At 37.3% G+C, this 18,089-nt stretch overlaps 1 protein-coding gene across 1 annotated transcript in view; it reads right to left on the bottom strand.

Annotated features, from left to right (window-relative positions):
• The window catches only part of LOC106569492 (collagen alpha-1(XI) chain), a 177,857-nt gene that overhangs the window by 101,648 nt on the left and 58,120 nt on the right, over window positions 1-18,089 (bottom strand). Inside the window, exons 6-11 of the mRNA XM_082961028.1 lie at window positions 16,142-16,243; window positions 13,161-13,289; window positions 10,121-10,426; window positions 8,958-9,020; window positions 3,360-3,401; window positions 2,475-2,534 (exon numbers count right to left, since the gene is read on the bottom strand). Of these exons, the coding sequence (XP_082817154.1) occupies window positions 2,475-2,534; window positions 3,360-3,401; window positions 8,958-9,020; window positions 10,121-10,426; window positions 13,161-13,289; window positions 16,142-16,243 (702 nt within the window). The remainder of the gene's footprint in view (window positions 1-2,474; window positions 2,535-3,359; window positions 3,402-8,957; window positions 9,021-10,120; window positions 10,427-13,160; window positions 13,290-16,141; window positions 16,244-18,089) is intronic.

Here is an 18,089-nt window from a genome sequence, read left to right as displayed (position 1 = left end):
ACCATATTTCGGTAATCCAACCAGTTGAAAATATGCGTTGGTACTTAATAAATATGATCTCAGATCAGTTGTTGTCTGAGACAGTGCTACTAATGACAGGATGACATAAATTGTATCTTGGAAAGTCGACACATTCTAGTTATCAGATTCACATGGAATTGTTGTGTAATTTAAATGTTTACATTTGAAACTATTTGTGAAAAGATGAAATGTAATTTTAGCTTCTTAAATGAGAGAACGGTTTCCCCAAGTGAACAGACTTTGGATGTAAATTATGCAACATGCCCTTCTTTCACCACTATATAAATTCAACTTCCTGTTCCAAGGATGTGCAGACTTGTGGTCCCCACATTGAAAGGACAAAGATCACCTACAGAACTAAGCCAACCTCAGCGTGAGCTCTGGTTGAACGACAAGAACCTAACGAAATTAGCATTGAATTTCAACGTGAAGATGACGATCAACACGCCGGAAGCATGAATTTCTACTATACCAGCCAGAATATAGCATGAGCTTAAAAGTATGGCAACTTGGTATGAACTTTGACCTCTTATTCACTAAAGAAGTGATACCCTCTCCACCCGTTAAATGTGGGCTAGTAGAGGACGGACAGAGTATCCATTCTACCACGCTCCAGTTCACCACTAGACATTCTTCAGAGGACCAGAGATCCATGCTGGACAACCCGGCCTTCTATCTACGACCAATCTACCGAAGCGCAGCTCAGAGTAAATATTTATTGCATTTTCCTTTTTCATGGGTCGTTATTTAGAATGCATAAGATACTGTATTTACGATAGCATAGCTGCCTACGGCCCGATAGAGACACAAAATCTTTTTGTTCCTCAGTCTTCCCGCTCTTTCATTCAAAACCCAACCCCCTTCCTTTGTGTAACCAGCCGTCATATCTGTTCCGTCCGCTAGGGACGTTTTCCTTTATGACATCATTTGTAATCAATGTATGATCCATTCTGTGTGATTATTTAATAAATAAATAATGAAACCAAATTTTGTATTGCTGATTCAACTTGTTAGCCAGGGTTCGTGAAGATAACCAAGAATTTACAACTTTCAGATGAGACTGAATAAAGTGACGATTAAATATTGACTGCTACTGATGTAAAAGATTACTAGGTCTTTAAGAGTTTATTCGGAAGATAACAGCTCTATAAACATTATTTCGTGGTGCCCCGACTTTCTAGTTAATTGCATTTACCTGATTAGCTAAATCAGGTAATATTAATTACAGAGAAATTATTTTATAGAATAGCATGTCATATCACTTAATCCGGCATAGCCAAAGACACGACAGGTCCCTTGTAAACTGAGCTGGAGGGTTGAAGGTCGGTTAGGTCCCTTGTAAACTGAGCTGGAGGGTTGAGGGTCGGTTAGGTCCCTTGTAAACTGAGCTGGAGGGTTGAAGGTTGGTTAGGTCCCTTGTAAACTGAGCTGGAGGGTTGAAGGTCGGTTAGGTCCCTTGTAAACTGAGTTGGAGGGTTGAGGGTCGGTTAGGTCCCTTGTAAACTGAGTTGGAGGGTTAAAGGTCGGTTAGGTCCCTTGTAAACTGAGCTGGAGGGCTGAGGGTCGGTTGGGTCTATGTAGTGAATAGGTTGCCATTTGGGACGACGGCCTACAACAATGTGCTGTTGAGGGTAATGAGAGTTAAGTTTCTGAACATATCTGCATTCCCTGCCTGCACCTCTGTCTTCCTCTCTTCCCTCCTCATCCTTTTTCTTTTCTCCCCATGGCGTGAGGGTGTGGGGCTCTACGACTGTCAAGACAACATCTTAAACTGTATTTATTATCATTATTATTATTATTATTATTACTATTATTATTAATAATAATGTCTTCAATATCGTTATACTGTCACAAGTCATCTATAAATCAGTCTAGTGAGTGGAATGCTGATTCATTATTAGTCAGCTACATTCGTCATGGCCCAAGGAGACAGACCAGACAAGAGGACATGCCGGAGGGGTCAAAACCACATTCCCCTACATTTACATCACTATTTTCTCTGGTATGTATTAAACACTATAGGTGTTTTTTTAACAGTATTTTCTCTGATATGTATTAAGTACTATAGGTGTTTTTTTAAGAGTATTTTCCCAGGTATGTATTAAGTACTGTAGCTGTTTTTTAACAGTATTTTCTCTGGTATGTATTAAGTACTATAGTTGTTTTTTAACAGTATTTTATCTGGTATGTATTAAGTAATATAGTTGTTTTTACTCGGCAGACAGTTGGATGTAATATAGCGAATGCCAACTATAACCCAACAAGGGCTTGACCAAGGACCTGGTCATTTTTGTTGTCCTTTGCTGAAGAGTGTATAATAATTCCAATAGTTAGAACGATAAAGACAGTGGTGTAGTCATCTATAGGGATTAATGGGGGATGATCAAGGATTCACCCTTGACCTATTTCCAACAGCAGGAAGCACCATGGGAGCAACAGCTCTCACTTACCCTGTCACCGTGATCTCCGTGTGGGCCAGAAGAACCCTGCAAGCCTGGGGAGCCAGGGAGGCCCTGTGTACACACACGCACACGCACACACGCACACGCAACACACACACACACACACACACACACACACACACACACACACACACACACACACACACACACACACACGTTAACTAAAACATCCCACACCACCACAGCAGGGCTAGCTAACCAAACTGCTACCACATTTAATCTATCAACCTCAGAGAGACATAGCTAAACAACTCTCTCTCTCTCTTTCTCCCTCTTTCACTCTTTCTTTCTCTCTCTACCTCTCTCTCTCTTTCCCCTATCTCTCTCTTTATCATCTATCTCTCTCTCTCTTTCCCCTCTAGCTCTCTCTATTTCTCCCTCTCTCTCTCTCTCTCTCTTTCCCCTCTAGCTCTCTCTCTTTCTTCCTCTATCTCTCTCTCTCTTTCTCCATCTATCTCTCTTTCTCCCTCAATCTCTCTCCTTCTCCCTCTCTCTCTCTTTCTTCTTCTCTCTCTCTCTCTCTTTCTCACTCACTCTCTGTCTCTCTCTTTCTCCCTCTCTCTCGTGCTCTCTCTCTGTCTTTCTCCCTCTCTCTCTCTCTCCCTCTGTCTCTTTCTCCCTCTCTCTTTCTCACTCTCTCTTTCTTTCTCACTCTCTCCCTCTTTCTCCCCCTATCTATCGCTCTCTCTTTCTCCCTCTCTCTCTCTCTTTCTCCCTCTCTCTCTCACACTCTTTCTCCGCTTTCTTTACAGGCTCATTCAGGAGGACTAAATCACTTTTCATAAAGAGAGTTTCTTCCCCCTCTTCTCTTCAGCAGTTCTCCATCTGTGGAAAGAGAGAGAGGGTCAGGGGGGAAAGAGAGAACGTGATACTCACAGCTTGGCCGGGGGCTCCTTGGGGTCCTTCAATCAGCATCCCCTGGAATAGAGGGAAGAGAGAGGGAACAATTAATACAGTAGCCTTCAGAGACAGCAGTAAATCTACACACTGCAGAGTGGAGACAAAGTAGAGGAGTGGGGAAACAAGGACTGGGGAGTCCATACAGGAGAAACTCACACTAAGAAATTATGTTCTGTAAAAATGTGTTTATGGCTCAGTTTTAGCTGATAAATCATTAATACCTAGTTATACAGTAGTGACAATACCTAGATATACAGTAATACCTAGTTATACAGTAAAACCTAGTTACAGTATTGATAATACCTAGTTAAACAGTATTGAAAATACCTAGTTATACAGTATTGATAATACCTAGTTATACAGTATTGATAATACCTAGTTATACAGTAATACCAAGTTATACAGCAGTGGTAATATCTAGTTATACAGTAGTGGTAATACCTAGTTATACAGTAGTGGTAATACCTAGTTATACAGTAGTGGTAATACCTAGTTATACAGTAGTGGTAATACCTAGTTATACAGTATTGATAATACCTAGTTATACAGTAAAACCTAGTTACAGTATTGATAATACCTAGTTAAACAGTATTGATAATACCTAGTTATACAGTATTGATAATACCTACTTATACAGTAGTGATAATACCTAGTTATATAGTAATACCTAGTTAAACAGTATTGATAATACCTAGTTATACAGTATTGAAAATACCTAGTTATACAGTATTGCTAATACCTAGTTATACAGTAGTGATAATACCTAGTTATATAGTAATACCTAGTTAAACAGTATTGATAATACCTAGTTATACAGTATTGAAAATACCTAGTTATACAGTATTGATAATACCTAGTTATACAGTAGTGATAATACCTAGTTCTAAAGTAGTGATAATACCTAGTTATACAGTAGTGGTAATACCTAGTTCTAAAGTAGTGATAACACCTAGTTATACAGTAGTGATAATACCTAGTTATACAGTAGTGGTAATACCTAGTTATACAGTAGTGGTAATACCTAGTTCTAAAGTAGTGATAACACCTAGTTATACAGTATTGCTAATACCTAGTTATACAGTAGTGATAATACCTAGTTATATAGTAATACCTAGTTAAACAGTATTGATAATACCTAGTTATACAGTATTGAAAATACCTAGTTATACAGTATTGATAATACCTAGTTATACAGTAGTGATAATACCTAGTTATATAGTAATACCTAGTTAAACAGTATTGATAATACCTAGTTATACAGAAGTGATAATACCTAGTTATACAGTAGTGATAATACCTAGTTATACAGTAGTGATAATACCTAGTTATACAGTAATACCTAGTTATACAGTAGTGATAATACCTAGTTATACAGTAGTGGTAATACCTAGTTATACAGTAGTGGTAATACCTAGTTCTAAAGTAGTGATAACACCTAGTTATAAAGTATTGATAATACCTAGTTATACAGTAATACCTAGTTAAACAGTATTGATAATACCTAGTTATACAGAAGTGATAATACCTAGTTATACAGTAGTGATAATACCTAGTTATACAGTAGTGATAATACCTAGTTATACAGTAATACCTAGTTATACAGTATTGAAAAAACCTAGTTATACAGTAGTGGTAATACCTAGTTATACAGTAGTGGTAATACCTAGTTCTAAAGTAGTGATAACACCTAGTTATACAGTAGTGATAATACCTAGTTATACAGTAGTGATAATACCTAGGTATACAGTAGTGATAATACCTAGTAATACAGTATTGATAATACCTAGTTATACAGTAATACCTAGTTATACAGTAGTGATAATACCTAGTTATACAGTAGTGATAATACCTAGTTATACAGGAATACCTAGTTATACAGTAGTGATAATACCTAGTTATACAGTAGTTATAATACCTAGTTATACAGTATTGATAATACCTAGTTATACAGTAGTGATAATACGTAGTTATACAGTAGTGGTAATACCTAGTTCTACAGTAGTGATAATACCTAGTTATACAGTAGTGATAATACCTAGTTATACAGTAATACCTAGTTATACAGCAGTGATAATACCTAGTTATACAGCAGTGATAATACCTAGTTATACAGTAGTGATAATACCTAGTTATACAGTATTGATAATACCTAGTTATACAGTAATACCTAGTTATACAGCAGTGATAATACCGAGTTATACAGTAGTGATAATACCTAGTTATACAGTAGTGATAATGCCTAGTTATACAGTAATACCTAGTTATACAGTAGTGATAATACCTAGTTATACAGTATTGATAATACCTAGTTATACAGCAGTGATAATACCTAGTTATACAGTAGTGATAATACCTAGTTATACAGTAGTGATAATACCTAGTTATACAGTAGTGATAATACCTAGTTATACAGTAACACCTAGTTATACAGTAGTTATAATACCTAGTTATACAGTAATCCCTAGTTATACAGCAGTGATAATACCTAGTTATACAGTATTGATAATACCTAGTTATACAGCAGTGATAATACCTAGTTATACAGTAATACCTAGATATACAGTAGTGATAATACCTAGTTATACAGTAGTGATAATACCTAGTTATACAGTATTGATAATACCTAGTTATACAGTAGTGGTACTACCTAGTTATACAGTAGTGGTAATACCGAGTTCTACAGTAGTGATAATACCTAGTTATACAGTAGTGATAATACCTAGTTATACAGTAATACCTAGTTATACAGCAGTGATAATACCTAGTTATACAGTAGTGATAATACCTAGTTATATAGTAGTGATAATACCTAGTTATATAGTAGTGATAATACCTCGTTCTACTGTAGTGATAATACCTAGTTATACAGTATTGATAATACCTAGTTATACAGTAGTGATAATACCTAGATATACAGTAACACCTAGTTATACAGTAGTGATAATACCTAGTTATACAGTAATACCTAGTTATACAGCAGTGATAATACCTAGTTATACAGTAGTGATAATACCTAGTTATACAGTAGTGATAATACCTGGTTATATAGTAGTGATAATACCTAGGTATACAGTAGTGGTAATACCTAGTTATACAGTAGTGGTAATACCTAGTTCTACAGTAGTGATAATACCTAGTTATATAGTAGTGATAATACCTAGGTATACAGTAGTGGTAATACCTAGTTATACAGTAGTGGTAATACCTAGTTCTACAGTAGTGATAATACCTAGTTATACAGTAGTTATAATACCTAGTTATACAGTAATACCTAGTTATACAGCAGTGAAAATACCTAGTTATACAGTAGTGATAATACCTAGTTATTCAGTAATACCTAGTTATACAGTAGTGATAATACCTAGTATACAGTAGTGATAATACCGAGTTATACAGTAGTGATAATACCTAGTTATACAGTAGTGATAATGCCTAGTTATACAGTAATACCTAGTTATACAGTAGTGATAATACCTAGTTATACAGTATTGATAATACCTAGTTATACAGCAGTGATAATACCTAGTTATACAGTAGTGATAATACCTAGTTATACAGTAGTGATAATACCTAGTTATACAGTAGTGATAATACCTAGTTATACAGTAACACCTAGTTATACAGTAGTTATAATACCTAGTTATACAGTAATCCCTAGTTATACAGCAGTGATAATACCTAGTTATACAGTAGTGATAATACCTAGTTATACAGTAGTGATAATACCTAGTTATATAGTAGTGATAATACCTAGGTATACAGTAGTGGTAATACCTAGTTATACAGTAGTGGTAATACCTAGTTCTACAGTAGTGATAATACCTAGTTATACAGTAGTTATAATACCTAGTTATACAGTAATACCTAGTTATACAGTAGTGATAATACCTAGTTATACAGTAGTGATAATACCTAGTTATACAGTATTGATAATACCTAGTTATACAGTAGTGGTAATACCTAGTTATACAGTAGTGGTAATACCTAGTTCTGCAGTAGTGATAATACCTAGTTATACAGTAGTGATAATACCTAGTTATACAGTAATACCTAGTTATACAGCAGTGATAATACCTAGTTATACAGTAGTGATAATACCTAGTTATATAGTAGTGATAATACCTAGTTATATAGTAGTGATAATACCTCGTTCTACAGTAGTGATAATACCTAGTTATACAGTATTGATAATACCTAGTTATACAGCAGTGATAATACCTAGTTATACAGTAGTGATAATACCTAGTTATACAGTAGTGATAATACCTAGTTATACAGTAGTGATAATACCTAGTTATACAGTAGTGATAATACCTAGTTATACAGTAACACCTAGTTATACAGTAGTGATAATACCTAGTTATACAGTAATACCTAGTTATACAGCAGTAATAATACCTAGTTATACAGTATTGATAATACCTAGTTATACAGTAAAACCTAGTTACAGTATTGATAATACCTAGTTATACAGTATTGATAATACCTAGTTATACAATATTGATAATACCTAGTTATACAGTATTGATAATACCTAGTTATACAGTAGTGATAATACCTAGTTATATAGTAATACCTAGTTAAACAGTATTGATAATACCTAGTTATACAGTAGTTATAATACCTAGTTATACAGTAGTGATAATACCTAGGTATACAGTAGTGGTAATACCTAGTAATACAGTATTGATAATACCTAGTTATACAGTAATACCTAGTTATACAGTAGTGATAGTACCTAGTTATACAGTAGTGATAATACCTAGTTATACAGTAGTGATAATACCTAGTTATACAGTAGTGATAATGCCTAGTTATACAGTAATACCTAGTTATACAGTAGTGATAATACCTAGTTATACAGTATTGATAATACCTAGTTATACAGTATTGATAATACCTAGTTATACAGTAGTGGTAATACCTAGTTATACAGTAGTGGTAATACCTAGTTCTACAGTAGTGATAATACTTAGTTATACAGTAGTGATAATACCTAGTTATACAGTAATACCTAGTTATACAGCAGTGATAATACCTAGTTATACAGTAGTGATAATACCTAGTAATATAGTAGTGATAATACCTAGTTATATAGTAGTGATAATACCTCGTTCTACAGTAGTGATAATACCTAGTTATACAGTATTGATAATACCTAGTTATACAGTAGTGATAATACCTAGTTATACAGTAACACCTAGTTATACAGTAGTGATAATACCTAGTTATACAGTAATACCTAGTTATACAGCAGTGATAATACCTAGTTATACAGTAGTGATAATACCTAGTTATACAGTAGTGATAATACCTAGTTATATAGTAGTGATAATACCTAGTTATATAGTAGTGATAATACCTAGTTATACAGTAGTGATAATACCTAGTTATACAGTAATACCTAGTTCTACAGTAGTAATAATACCTCGTTCTACAGTAGTGATATTACCTAGTTATACAGTAATACCTAGTTATACAGCAGTGATAATACACAGTTATACAGTAGTGATAATACCTAGTTACAGTAATATGTAGAAATACAGTAATACAGTAATACAGGCTTTGACTTACGGGTTCAATGACGGCGGGTTCTCCTTTCTCTCCCTTCTCACCACCATATCCTCCTCCTCCCATCTGAAAACAACAGTGAAAGACATCAGATATTGGTTGATATTTGACAAAGTTGTCAACTAAACACAGTGTTTCCCATATACTCATTTAGATAGCCGGTGGCTTAATGACTGGAAGTCTATGGGAACAGCTAGCATGTCATTGCGCTAATGCTAGTAGCACAATTGCTGAAAAAGTAGTAATTGACTTAGCAACTGACTTAGCAACTGACCTAGTCACTGACCTAGTCACTGACTTAGTAACTGACTTAGTAACTCACCCAGTTACTGACTTAGCAACTGACCCAGTAACTGACTTAGCAACTGACTTAGTAACTGACTTAGTAACCGACTTAGTAACTCACCCAGTTACTGACTTAGCAACTGACCCATTTACTGACTTAGCAACTGACTTAGTAACTGACTTAGTAACTCACTCAGTTACTGACTTAGCAACTGACCCAGTTACTGACTTAGCAACTGACCCAGTAACTGGCTTAGTAACTTACCCAGTAACTGATTTAGTAACTGACTTAGTAACTGACCCAGTCACTAACGTAGCAATTGACCTAGTAACTTACCCAGTAACTGATTTAGTAACTGACTTAGTAACTGACCCAGTCACTAATGTAGCAACTGACCGAGTAACTGACCCAGTCACTGACCTAGTCACTGACCCAGTCACTGACCCAGTAACTGACCCAGTAACTGACTTAGTAACTGACCCAGTAACTGACTTAGTAACTGACCCAATAACTAACCCAGAAACTGACTTAGTAACTGACCCAGTAACTGACCCAGTCACTGACCCAGTAACTGACCCAGTCACTGACCCAGTCACTGACCCAGTCACTGACTTAGTAACTGACCCAGTAACTGATTTAGTAACTGACCCAGTATTAACCCAGAAACTGACTTAGTAACTGACTTATTATCTGACCCAATAACTGACCCAGTAACTAACCCAGTAACTAACTCAGAAACTGCCTTAGTAACTGACATTATCTGACCCAATAACTGACCCAGTAACCGACCCAGTAACTTACAGTACTCGTACTAGTCTTTATGATATGAGTGTGTGTACATTCAGGCCACTATATGAGTATCAAAAGCTACAGTGCTTACACTAGACTCTGTCTCGGTCTCAGCGGGTATGCCGGGCCCAAACTCATCCTCATAGGCCGAGACAGAGGCGGTGGGTTTGGCCTCTCCAGTGCCATAGTCGCCATAATCCCCATACTCGTATGTCTGTTTCATATCAATCTCCTTAGTATCACCGTATTCCTTCAGATCATACTCCTTAAAATCGTACGAGTTCTCGCCGGGGTCGGGACCTTTGGTGTCTGAGCCGGTTTCTGCGGCAGCCGTAGGGTCGGCGTCAACCTTCTCCACACCTGTGATGTAATCATCAACTATTTCCTCGTCATAGTTCTGATTGGTCATTGTGAGGAGGGGAGGGAAAATGGAGGGTTGGGGTTAGAGAGAGGACAAAGCATGGGAATAGGTAACTTATTGAATAACTTTCACATTATTTCTTTTATTTAGAGTAATATGTGATTGTGAATCACAGTTAAAAACATTTGTTTTAGTCTGTTCTCAGATCTGTATGAGTTTAGAACACCACTAGTCTGTTCTCAGATCTGTATGTTCAGACTACAGCATACTACTTTAGCTATTGTTGTCATATGATTCATGTCATGTATGGTATGAGAACGATAATCAGATGCCAGTATTAGTTTAGACAGCATGCTGACAAAACAAACGTATCATACTTTACATACTGTAAAACAACACATTTCATGTGACAATAAAACATAAATCTATTTGAGTTTTTTTTTCTTCTTAATCACACGTTTACACATATAAACATGACCAAGGGTTACATCAGATAAAAATGAAGGGCCCGGTTTCCCAGAGATGGATTAAGTGTATTGTTCCTGGAAAAAACATTTTCAACAGAGGATCCTACGACCAACATGCTTTTTGGTTAAAGAGTTGTCTTAATCTGAGACGTAGAAAAACGGTTCCTTTTACGTGTTTAAATCATAATTCCAGATCAACCAACAGAACTATGAGTTGAGTAAAAAGAAGAAGTAAGAATATCTATTTCATGTTATGAAAATGATTCTGTTGTAAAAAAAAAAAAAAAAACACTTTGTTCCATTAAAGTAACTGTAACGGGTCAATAAAAAATACAATTTGATTTGATTTTCAAAAATACCTTCCTTCACCGCAGACATTGTTTTCGTCTCTCCTCATCTTCAAAACTCTTTTTTTTAAAAGTAATTCATGGCCTGGGTTGTGTAGACTTGTTCACCTGCACCCTCATAACGGTGCCATATTGTGTTGCACATATATGACATTTATTGGTTGCATTGCATCCATATTGTCTCACTTTACCCCTGGATGTCTCTCATTAAGGGCTACGTTTATGTGATGGTTTAGGTTAAACGAAGACGGGGAAACTACAGGAAACTACCCCGCTGGGCACAATAAACAAGAGGAGATGGATGAACCCCGCTGGTCACAATAAACAAGAGGAGATGGGATGAACCCCGCTGGTCACAATAAACAAGAGGAGATGGGATGAACCCCGTTGGTCACAATAAACAAGAGGAGATGGGATGGACCCCGTTGGTCACAATAAACAAGAGGGGATGGGATGAACCCCGTTGGTCACAATAAACAAGAGGAGATGGGATGAACCCCGTTGGTCACAATAAACAAGAGGAGATGGGATGGACCCCGTTGGTCACAATAAACAAGAGGGGATGGGATGAACCCCGTTGGTCACAATAAACAAGAGGAGATGGGATGAACCCCGTTGGTCACAATAAACAAGAGGAGATGGGATGAACCCCGTTGGTCACAATAAACAAGAAGAGATGGGATGAACCCCGTTGGTCACAATAAACAAGAGGAGATGGGATGAACCCCGTTGGGCACAATAAACAAGAGGAGATGGGATGAACCCCGTTGGTCACAATAAACAAGAGGAGATGGGATGAACCCCGTTGGTCACAATAAACAAGAGGAGATGGGATGACCCCGTTGGTCACAATAAACAAGAGGAGATGGGATGAACCCCGTTGGTCACAATAAACAAGAGGAGATGGGATGAACCCCGTTGGTCACAATAAACAAGAGGAGATAGGATAAACCCCGTTGGTCACAATTCATTAGCTGGCAGAGTTTTAATAGTTCATTTTATATCAAGATCAGATTTAAGAGTTGTTTCTGTCCTTAAGGGCACCCTATTCCCTATATAGTGCACTACTTTTGACCAGAGCCCTATGGAACTCTATTCCCTACATAGTGCACTACTTTTGACCAGATCCCTATGGGTAATCTGGGTTTTTTGTGTCTCCAAGGAAAAAGAACATCCATTGTTTTTAACATCGTTTGTTCTTTGATCTTTGTAATATCTAGTAATCTTACTCGGAGATCGCAAGCTGAGGGCTTTGTCATTTCTAAATTGGATGATGAGTTCAGAAAGGTTCAAAAAGAGGTTTCCACATAAGGACTACGTGCTTTATTTTTTAGCACTGAGCTGCTTTTAAAACCGTTTTAAGTCTAAATTCTTAAACAATCTCTTTGAGAATAGTATACACAAAACCTCAGTATTTAACAGCCATTTGATCGTATCCAAATTGGCCTCGGAATTAATGGAGACAAGGAACGTTCTCACCAGAATATAACATGAGGTATTCATATTACATCATGTGGTATTGGAAAGCGTTCTGGCATTTCATACGCCACATACATCAAACCACCGTATATAACGTTGATGTCTCTCTGTCTGGCGGCTCAACTGTTGGAAAAACCCTACATGTTTTAAAATTGTTTACGCCGTTGTCATTTCGGATCACATTTTTACTTTGATGGGACCAGGAAGTCCATCCTCCTTCAGAAAGACATGACCTGTGTCTTATGGTACCCTATTCCCTATATAGTGCACTACTGATGATAAGAACCACATACAGTAGGCTCAGGTCAAAAGTAGTGCACTACTATACGGAATATAGGGTGCAATTTGGGACACAGGCAACTGAGTTAAACTCTGTAGTTTAGTGAATGACCAAACATTTAGTGAATGACCTAACATTTAGTGAATGACCTAACATTTAGTGATAAAAGTGTGCATTAAACATGAAGAAGTATGTACCAAGACTGGAGAGGTTGAGTCTGTAGGGTTCTCAGCCGGTTGAGCGCTGTCCACCGTGCCGTAGTCATAGGCTGTGTATTCTCCATCCACAGCGGCTGCATCCACAGCGGCTGCATCCACAGCGGCAGCCTGTACATTCATGATAAAACACAAGAAAGAAGAAGGAAAAGGTAGAAAATATTGGGATGATAACGACTCGTAACCACTCACTACATCATCGACATGAGAAATGTAACCACTCACTACATCATCGACATGAGAAATGTAACCACTCACTACATAATCGACATGAGAAATGTAACCACTCACTAAATAATCGACATGAGAAATGTAACCACTCACTAAATAATCGACATGAGAAATGTAACCACTCACTACAGCGTCGACATGAGAAATGTAACCACTCACTACAGCATCAACATGAGAAATGTAACCACTCACTACAGCATCAACATGAGAAATGTAACCACTCACTACATCATCGACATGAGAAATGTAACCACTCACTACATCATCGACATGAGAAATGTAACCACTCACTACAGCATCAACATGAGAAATGTAACCACTCACTACAGCATCAACATGAGAAATGTAACCACTCACTACAGCATCAACATGAGAAATGTAACCACTCACTACAACATCAACATGAGAAATGTAACCACTCACTACAGCATCGACGTGAGAAATGTAACCACTCACTACAGCGTCGACATGAGAAATGTAACCACTCACTACAGCGTCAACATGAGAAATGTAACCACTCACTACATCATCGACATGAGAAATGTAACCACTCACTACATCATCGACATGAGAAATGTAACCACTCACTACATCATCGACATGAGAAATGTAACCACTCACTACATCATCGACATGAGAAATGTAACCACTCACTAAATAATCGACATGAGAAATGTAACCACTCACTACAGCATCAACATGAGAAATGTAACCACTCGCTACAGCATCAACATGAGAAATGTAACCACTCACTACATCATCGACATGAGAAATGTAACCACTCACTACATCATCGACATGAGAAATGTAACCACTCACTACAGCATCGACATGAGAAATGTAACCACTCACTACAGCATCAACATGAGAAATGTAACCACTCACTACATCATCGACATGAGAAATGTAACCACTCACTACATCATCGACATGAGAAATGTAACCACTCACTACAGCATCAACATGAGAAATGTAACCACTCACTACATCATCGACATGAGAAATGTAACCACTCACTACATCATCGACATGAGAAATGTAACCACTCACTACATCATCGACATGAGAAATGTAACCACTCACTACATCATCGACATGAGAAATGTAACCACTCACTACATCATCGACATGAGAAATGTAACCACTCACTAAATAATCGACATGAGAAATGTAACCACTCACTACAGCATCGACATGAGAAATGTAACCACTCACTACAGCATCAACATGAGAAATGTAACCACTCACTACAGCATCAACATGAGAAATGTAACCAATCACTACAGCGTCAACATGATAAATGTAACCACTCACTATAGTATCAACATGAGAAATGTAACCACTCACTACAGCATCAACATGAGAAATGTAACCACTCACTACAGCATCAACATGAGAAATGTAACCACTCACTATAGTATCGACATGAGAAATGTAACCACTCACTACAGCATCAACATGAGAAATGTAACCACTCACTACAGCATCGACATGAGAAATGTAACCACTCACTACAGCGTCGACATGAGAAATGTAACCACTCACTACAGCGTCGACATGAGAAATGTAACCACTCACTACAGCATCAACATGAGAAATGTAACCACTCACTACAGCATCAACATGAGAAATGTAACCACTCACTACAGCATCAACATGAGAAATGTAACCACTCACTATATAGCATCAACATGAGAAATGTAACCACTCACTACATCATCGACATGAGAAATGTAACCACTCACTATATAGCGTGAACATGAGAAATGTAACCACTCACTACATCATCGACATGAGAAATGTAACCACTCACTACAGCATCGACTTGAGAAATGTAACCACTCACTACAGCATCAACATGAGAAATGTAACCACTCACTACAGCATCAACATGAGAAATGTAACCACTCACTACAGCATCAACATGAGAAATGTAACCACTCACTACAGCATCAACATGAGAAATGTAACCACTCACTACAGCATCAAAATGAGAATTGTAACCACTCACTATAGTATCGACATGAGAAATGTAACCACTCACTACAGCATCAACATGAGAAATGTAACCACTCACTACAGCATCGACGTGAGAAATGTAACCACTCACTACAGCGTCGACATGAGAAATGTAACCACTCACTACAGCATCAACATGAGAAATGTAACCACTCACTACAGCGTCAACATGAGAAATGTAACCACTCACTACAGCATCAACATGTGAAATGTAACCACTCACTACAGCATCAACATGAGAAATGTAACCACTCACTACAGCATCAACATGAGAAATGTAACCACTCACTATATAGCATCAACATGAGAAATGTAACCACTCACTACAGCTTCGACATGAGAAATGTAACCACTCACTACAGCGTCAACATGAGAAATGTAACCACTCACTACAGCGTCGACGTGAGAAATGTAACCACTCACTACAACATCAACATGAGAAATGTAACCACTCACTACAGCATCAGCATGAGAAATGTAACCACTCACTACAGCGTCAACATGAGAAATGTAACATCCATACTCACCTCAGAGACACATAGATGTGTTCCAACCATTTTTTTGTAATACGTTAGTTACCCACTATGTAAAGCGAACATATTCAGATATTATGAATATACGTATATCTATAACTACGTTAGATATAAGACTAGATATAAATCACCTTCGTGAAGTGGAGATGTCATTGTCCCCTTTGCAGGGGTGTGTTTTACCTCAGGTGCAGGTTTGGCTCCTTCTGTTGGGGCCGTTTCAGTGGCAACTTCTCCTTCACTGTAGTCGTAGGCCTCACTGTATTCTAGGTCGTACGAATTGTACTGGACGGGAGCGGAGGGACAGGCAAACAGACAGGTAAACCCAGTTAGTACACACCTGTAAATACAGTATTCCTTTTTTTTCAATACATAAAAAAAAGGATACTATGATATATCACATTCTTCATATTTACATGGCTTTGACTGAGATGAGTGATGTTTTTTCAGACAGTTCCCAACAACTATGCTCTCTCTAACTCAAAAAAATATAAGATTGAGTGTAGTTGTAATATCAAATGCCATACTGTAAAAGGACCAATGCTGTAGATGAGAAGCAGGTACGGGGAATTGAACATTTAATGAAGAACAGACAGGTAACAGGACAGGAACAGCGTCAGCACGCGGGTAAACAAGGACATATGGCAATCAATGCAGAAGCAGGGAACAATAATGACAGAGGTGATTGAGTCCAGGTGAGTCCAATAATCGCTGATGCGCGTGACGGGGGGAAGGCAGGTGTGCGTAATGATGATGACAGGAGTGCGTAATGCCGGGGGAGCCTGGCGCCCTCGAGCGCCAATGGGGGAAGAGAGGGAGCAGGCGTGACACATACAACGTTATATCCTCTATTGTACTATTTCCTCTCTAGTACTATGTCCCCCTAAGTACTCTATCCTCTATAGTACTATTTCCTCTAAAGTATTATATCCTCTAAAGTACTATATCCTCTAAAGTACTATATTGTCTAAAGTACTTTATCCTCTAAAGTACTATATCCTCTAAAGTACTGTATCCTCTAAAGTACTTTATCCTCTAAAGTACTATATCCTCTAAAGTACTTTATCCTCTAAAGTACTATATCCTCTAAAGTACTATATCCTCTAAAGTACTATATCCTCTATGGTACTATATCCTCTAAAGTACTATATCCTCTAAAGTACTATATCCTCTAACGTACTATATCCTCTATGGTACTATATCCTCTAAAGAACTATATCCTCCTTGCCCCCACTGCATCATGCTGTTGGAAAGTACAGTATTTTAATATTGGGGAGAGAAAAAAAAAATAAAAAAAAAATAATATATATATATATATATATATATATATATATATATATATATATATATATATATATATATATATATATATATATATACAGTTGAAGTCAGAAGTTTACATACACATTAGCAAAATACATTTAAATTCAGTTTTTCAAAATCCCTGACATTTAATCCTAGTAAAAATTCCCTGTCTTAGGTCAGTTAGGATGACCACTTTATTTTTAGAATGTGAAATGACAGAATAATAGTAGAGAGAATGATTTATTTCAGCTTTTATTTCTTTCATCACATTCCCAGTGGGTCAGAAGTTTACATACACTCAATTAGTATTTGGTAGCATTGCCTTTAAATTGTTTAACTTGGGTCAAACTTCATGGTTGTGATGGTGTTCTTCGGCTTGCCCCTTTTTCCTCCAAACATAATGATGGTCATTATGGCCAAACAGTTCTATTTTTGTTTCATCAGACCAGAGGACATTTCTCCAAAAAGTATGATCTTTGTCCCCATGTGCAGTTGCAAACTGTAGTCTGGCTTTTTTATGACCATTTTGGAGTAGTGGCTTCTTCCTTGCTGAGCGGCCTTTCAGGTTATGTCGATATAGGACTCGTTTTACTGTGGATATAGATACTTTTGTACCTGTTTCCTCCAGCATCTTCACAAGGTCCTTTGCTGTTGTTCTGGGATTGATTTGCACTTTTTGCACCAAAGTACGTTCATCTCTAGGAGACAGAACGCGTCTTCTTCCTATATATATAAATAACCTAACCAGCACTTGCACTTGACCCCCCCCATCCCCTTCTAGCTCTGACTCTACTAATAGCTATGATATTGAGGAAAAATGTACTTT

This window comes from Salmo salar, chromosome 14 (assembly GCF_965601325.2).
Source record: "Salmo salar chromosome 14, fSalSal1, whole genome shotgun sequence".
NCBI lineage: Eukaryota > Metazoa > Chordata > Actinopteri > Salmoniformes > Salmonidae > Salmo > Salmo salar.
The sequence above is the reverse complement of the archived record's forward strand: the minus strand, read 5'-3'. Positions and strand labels throughout refer to the sequence as shown.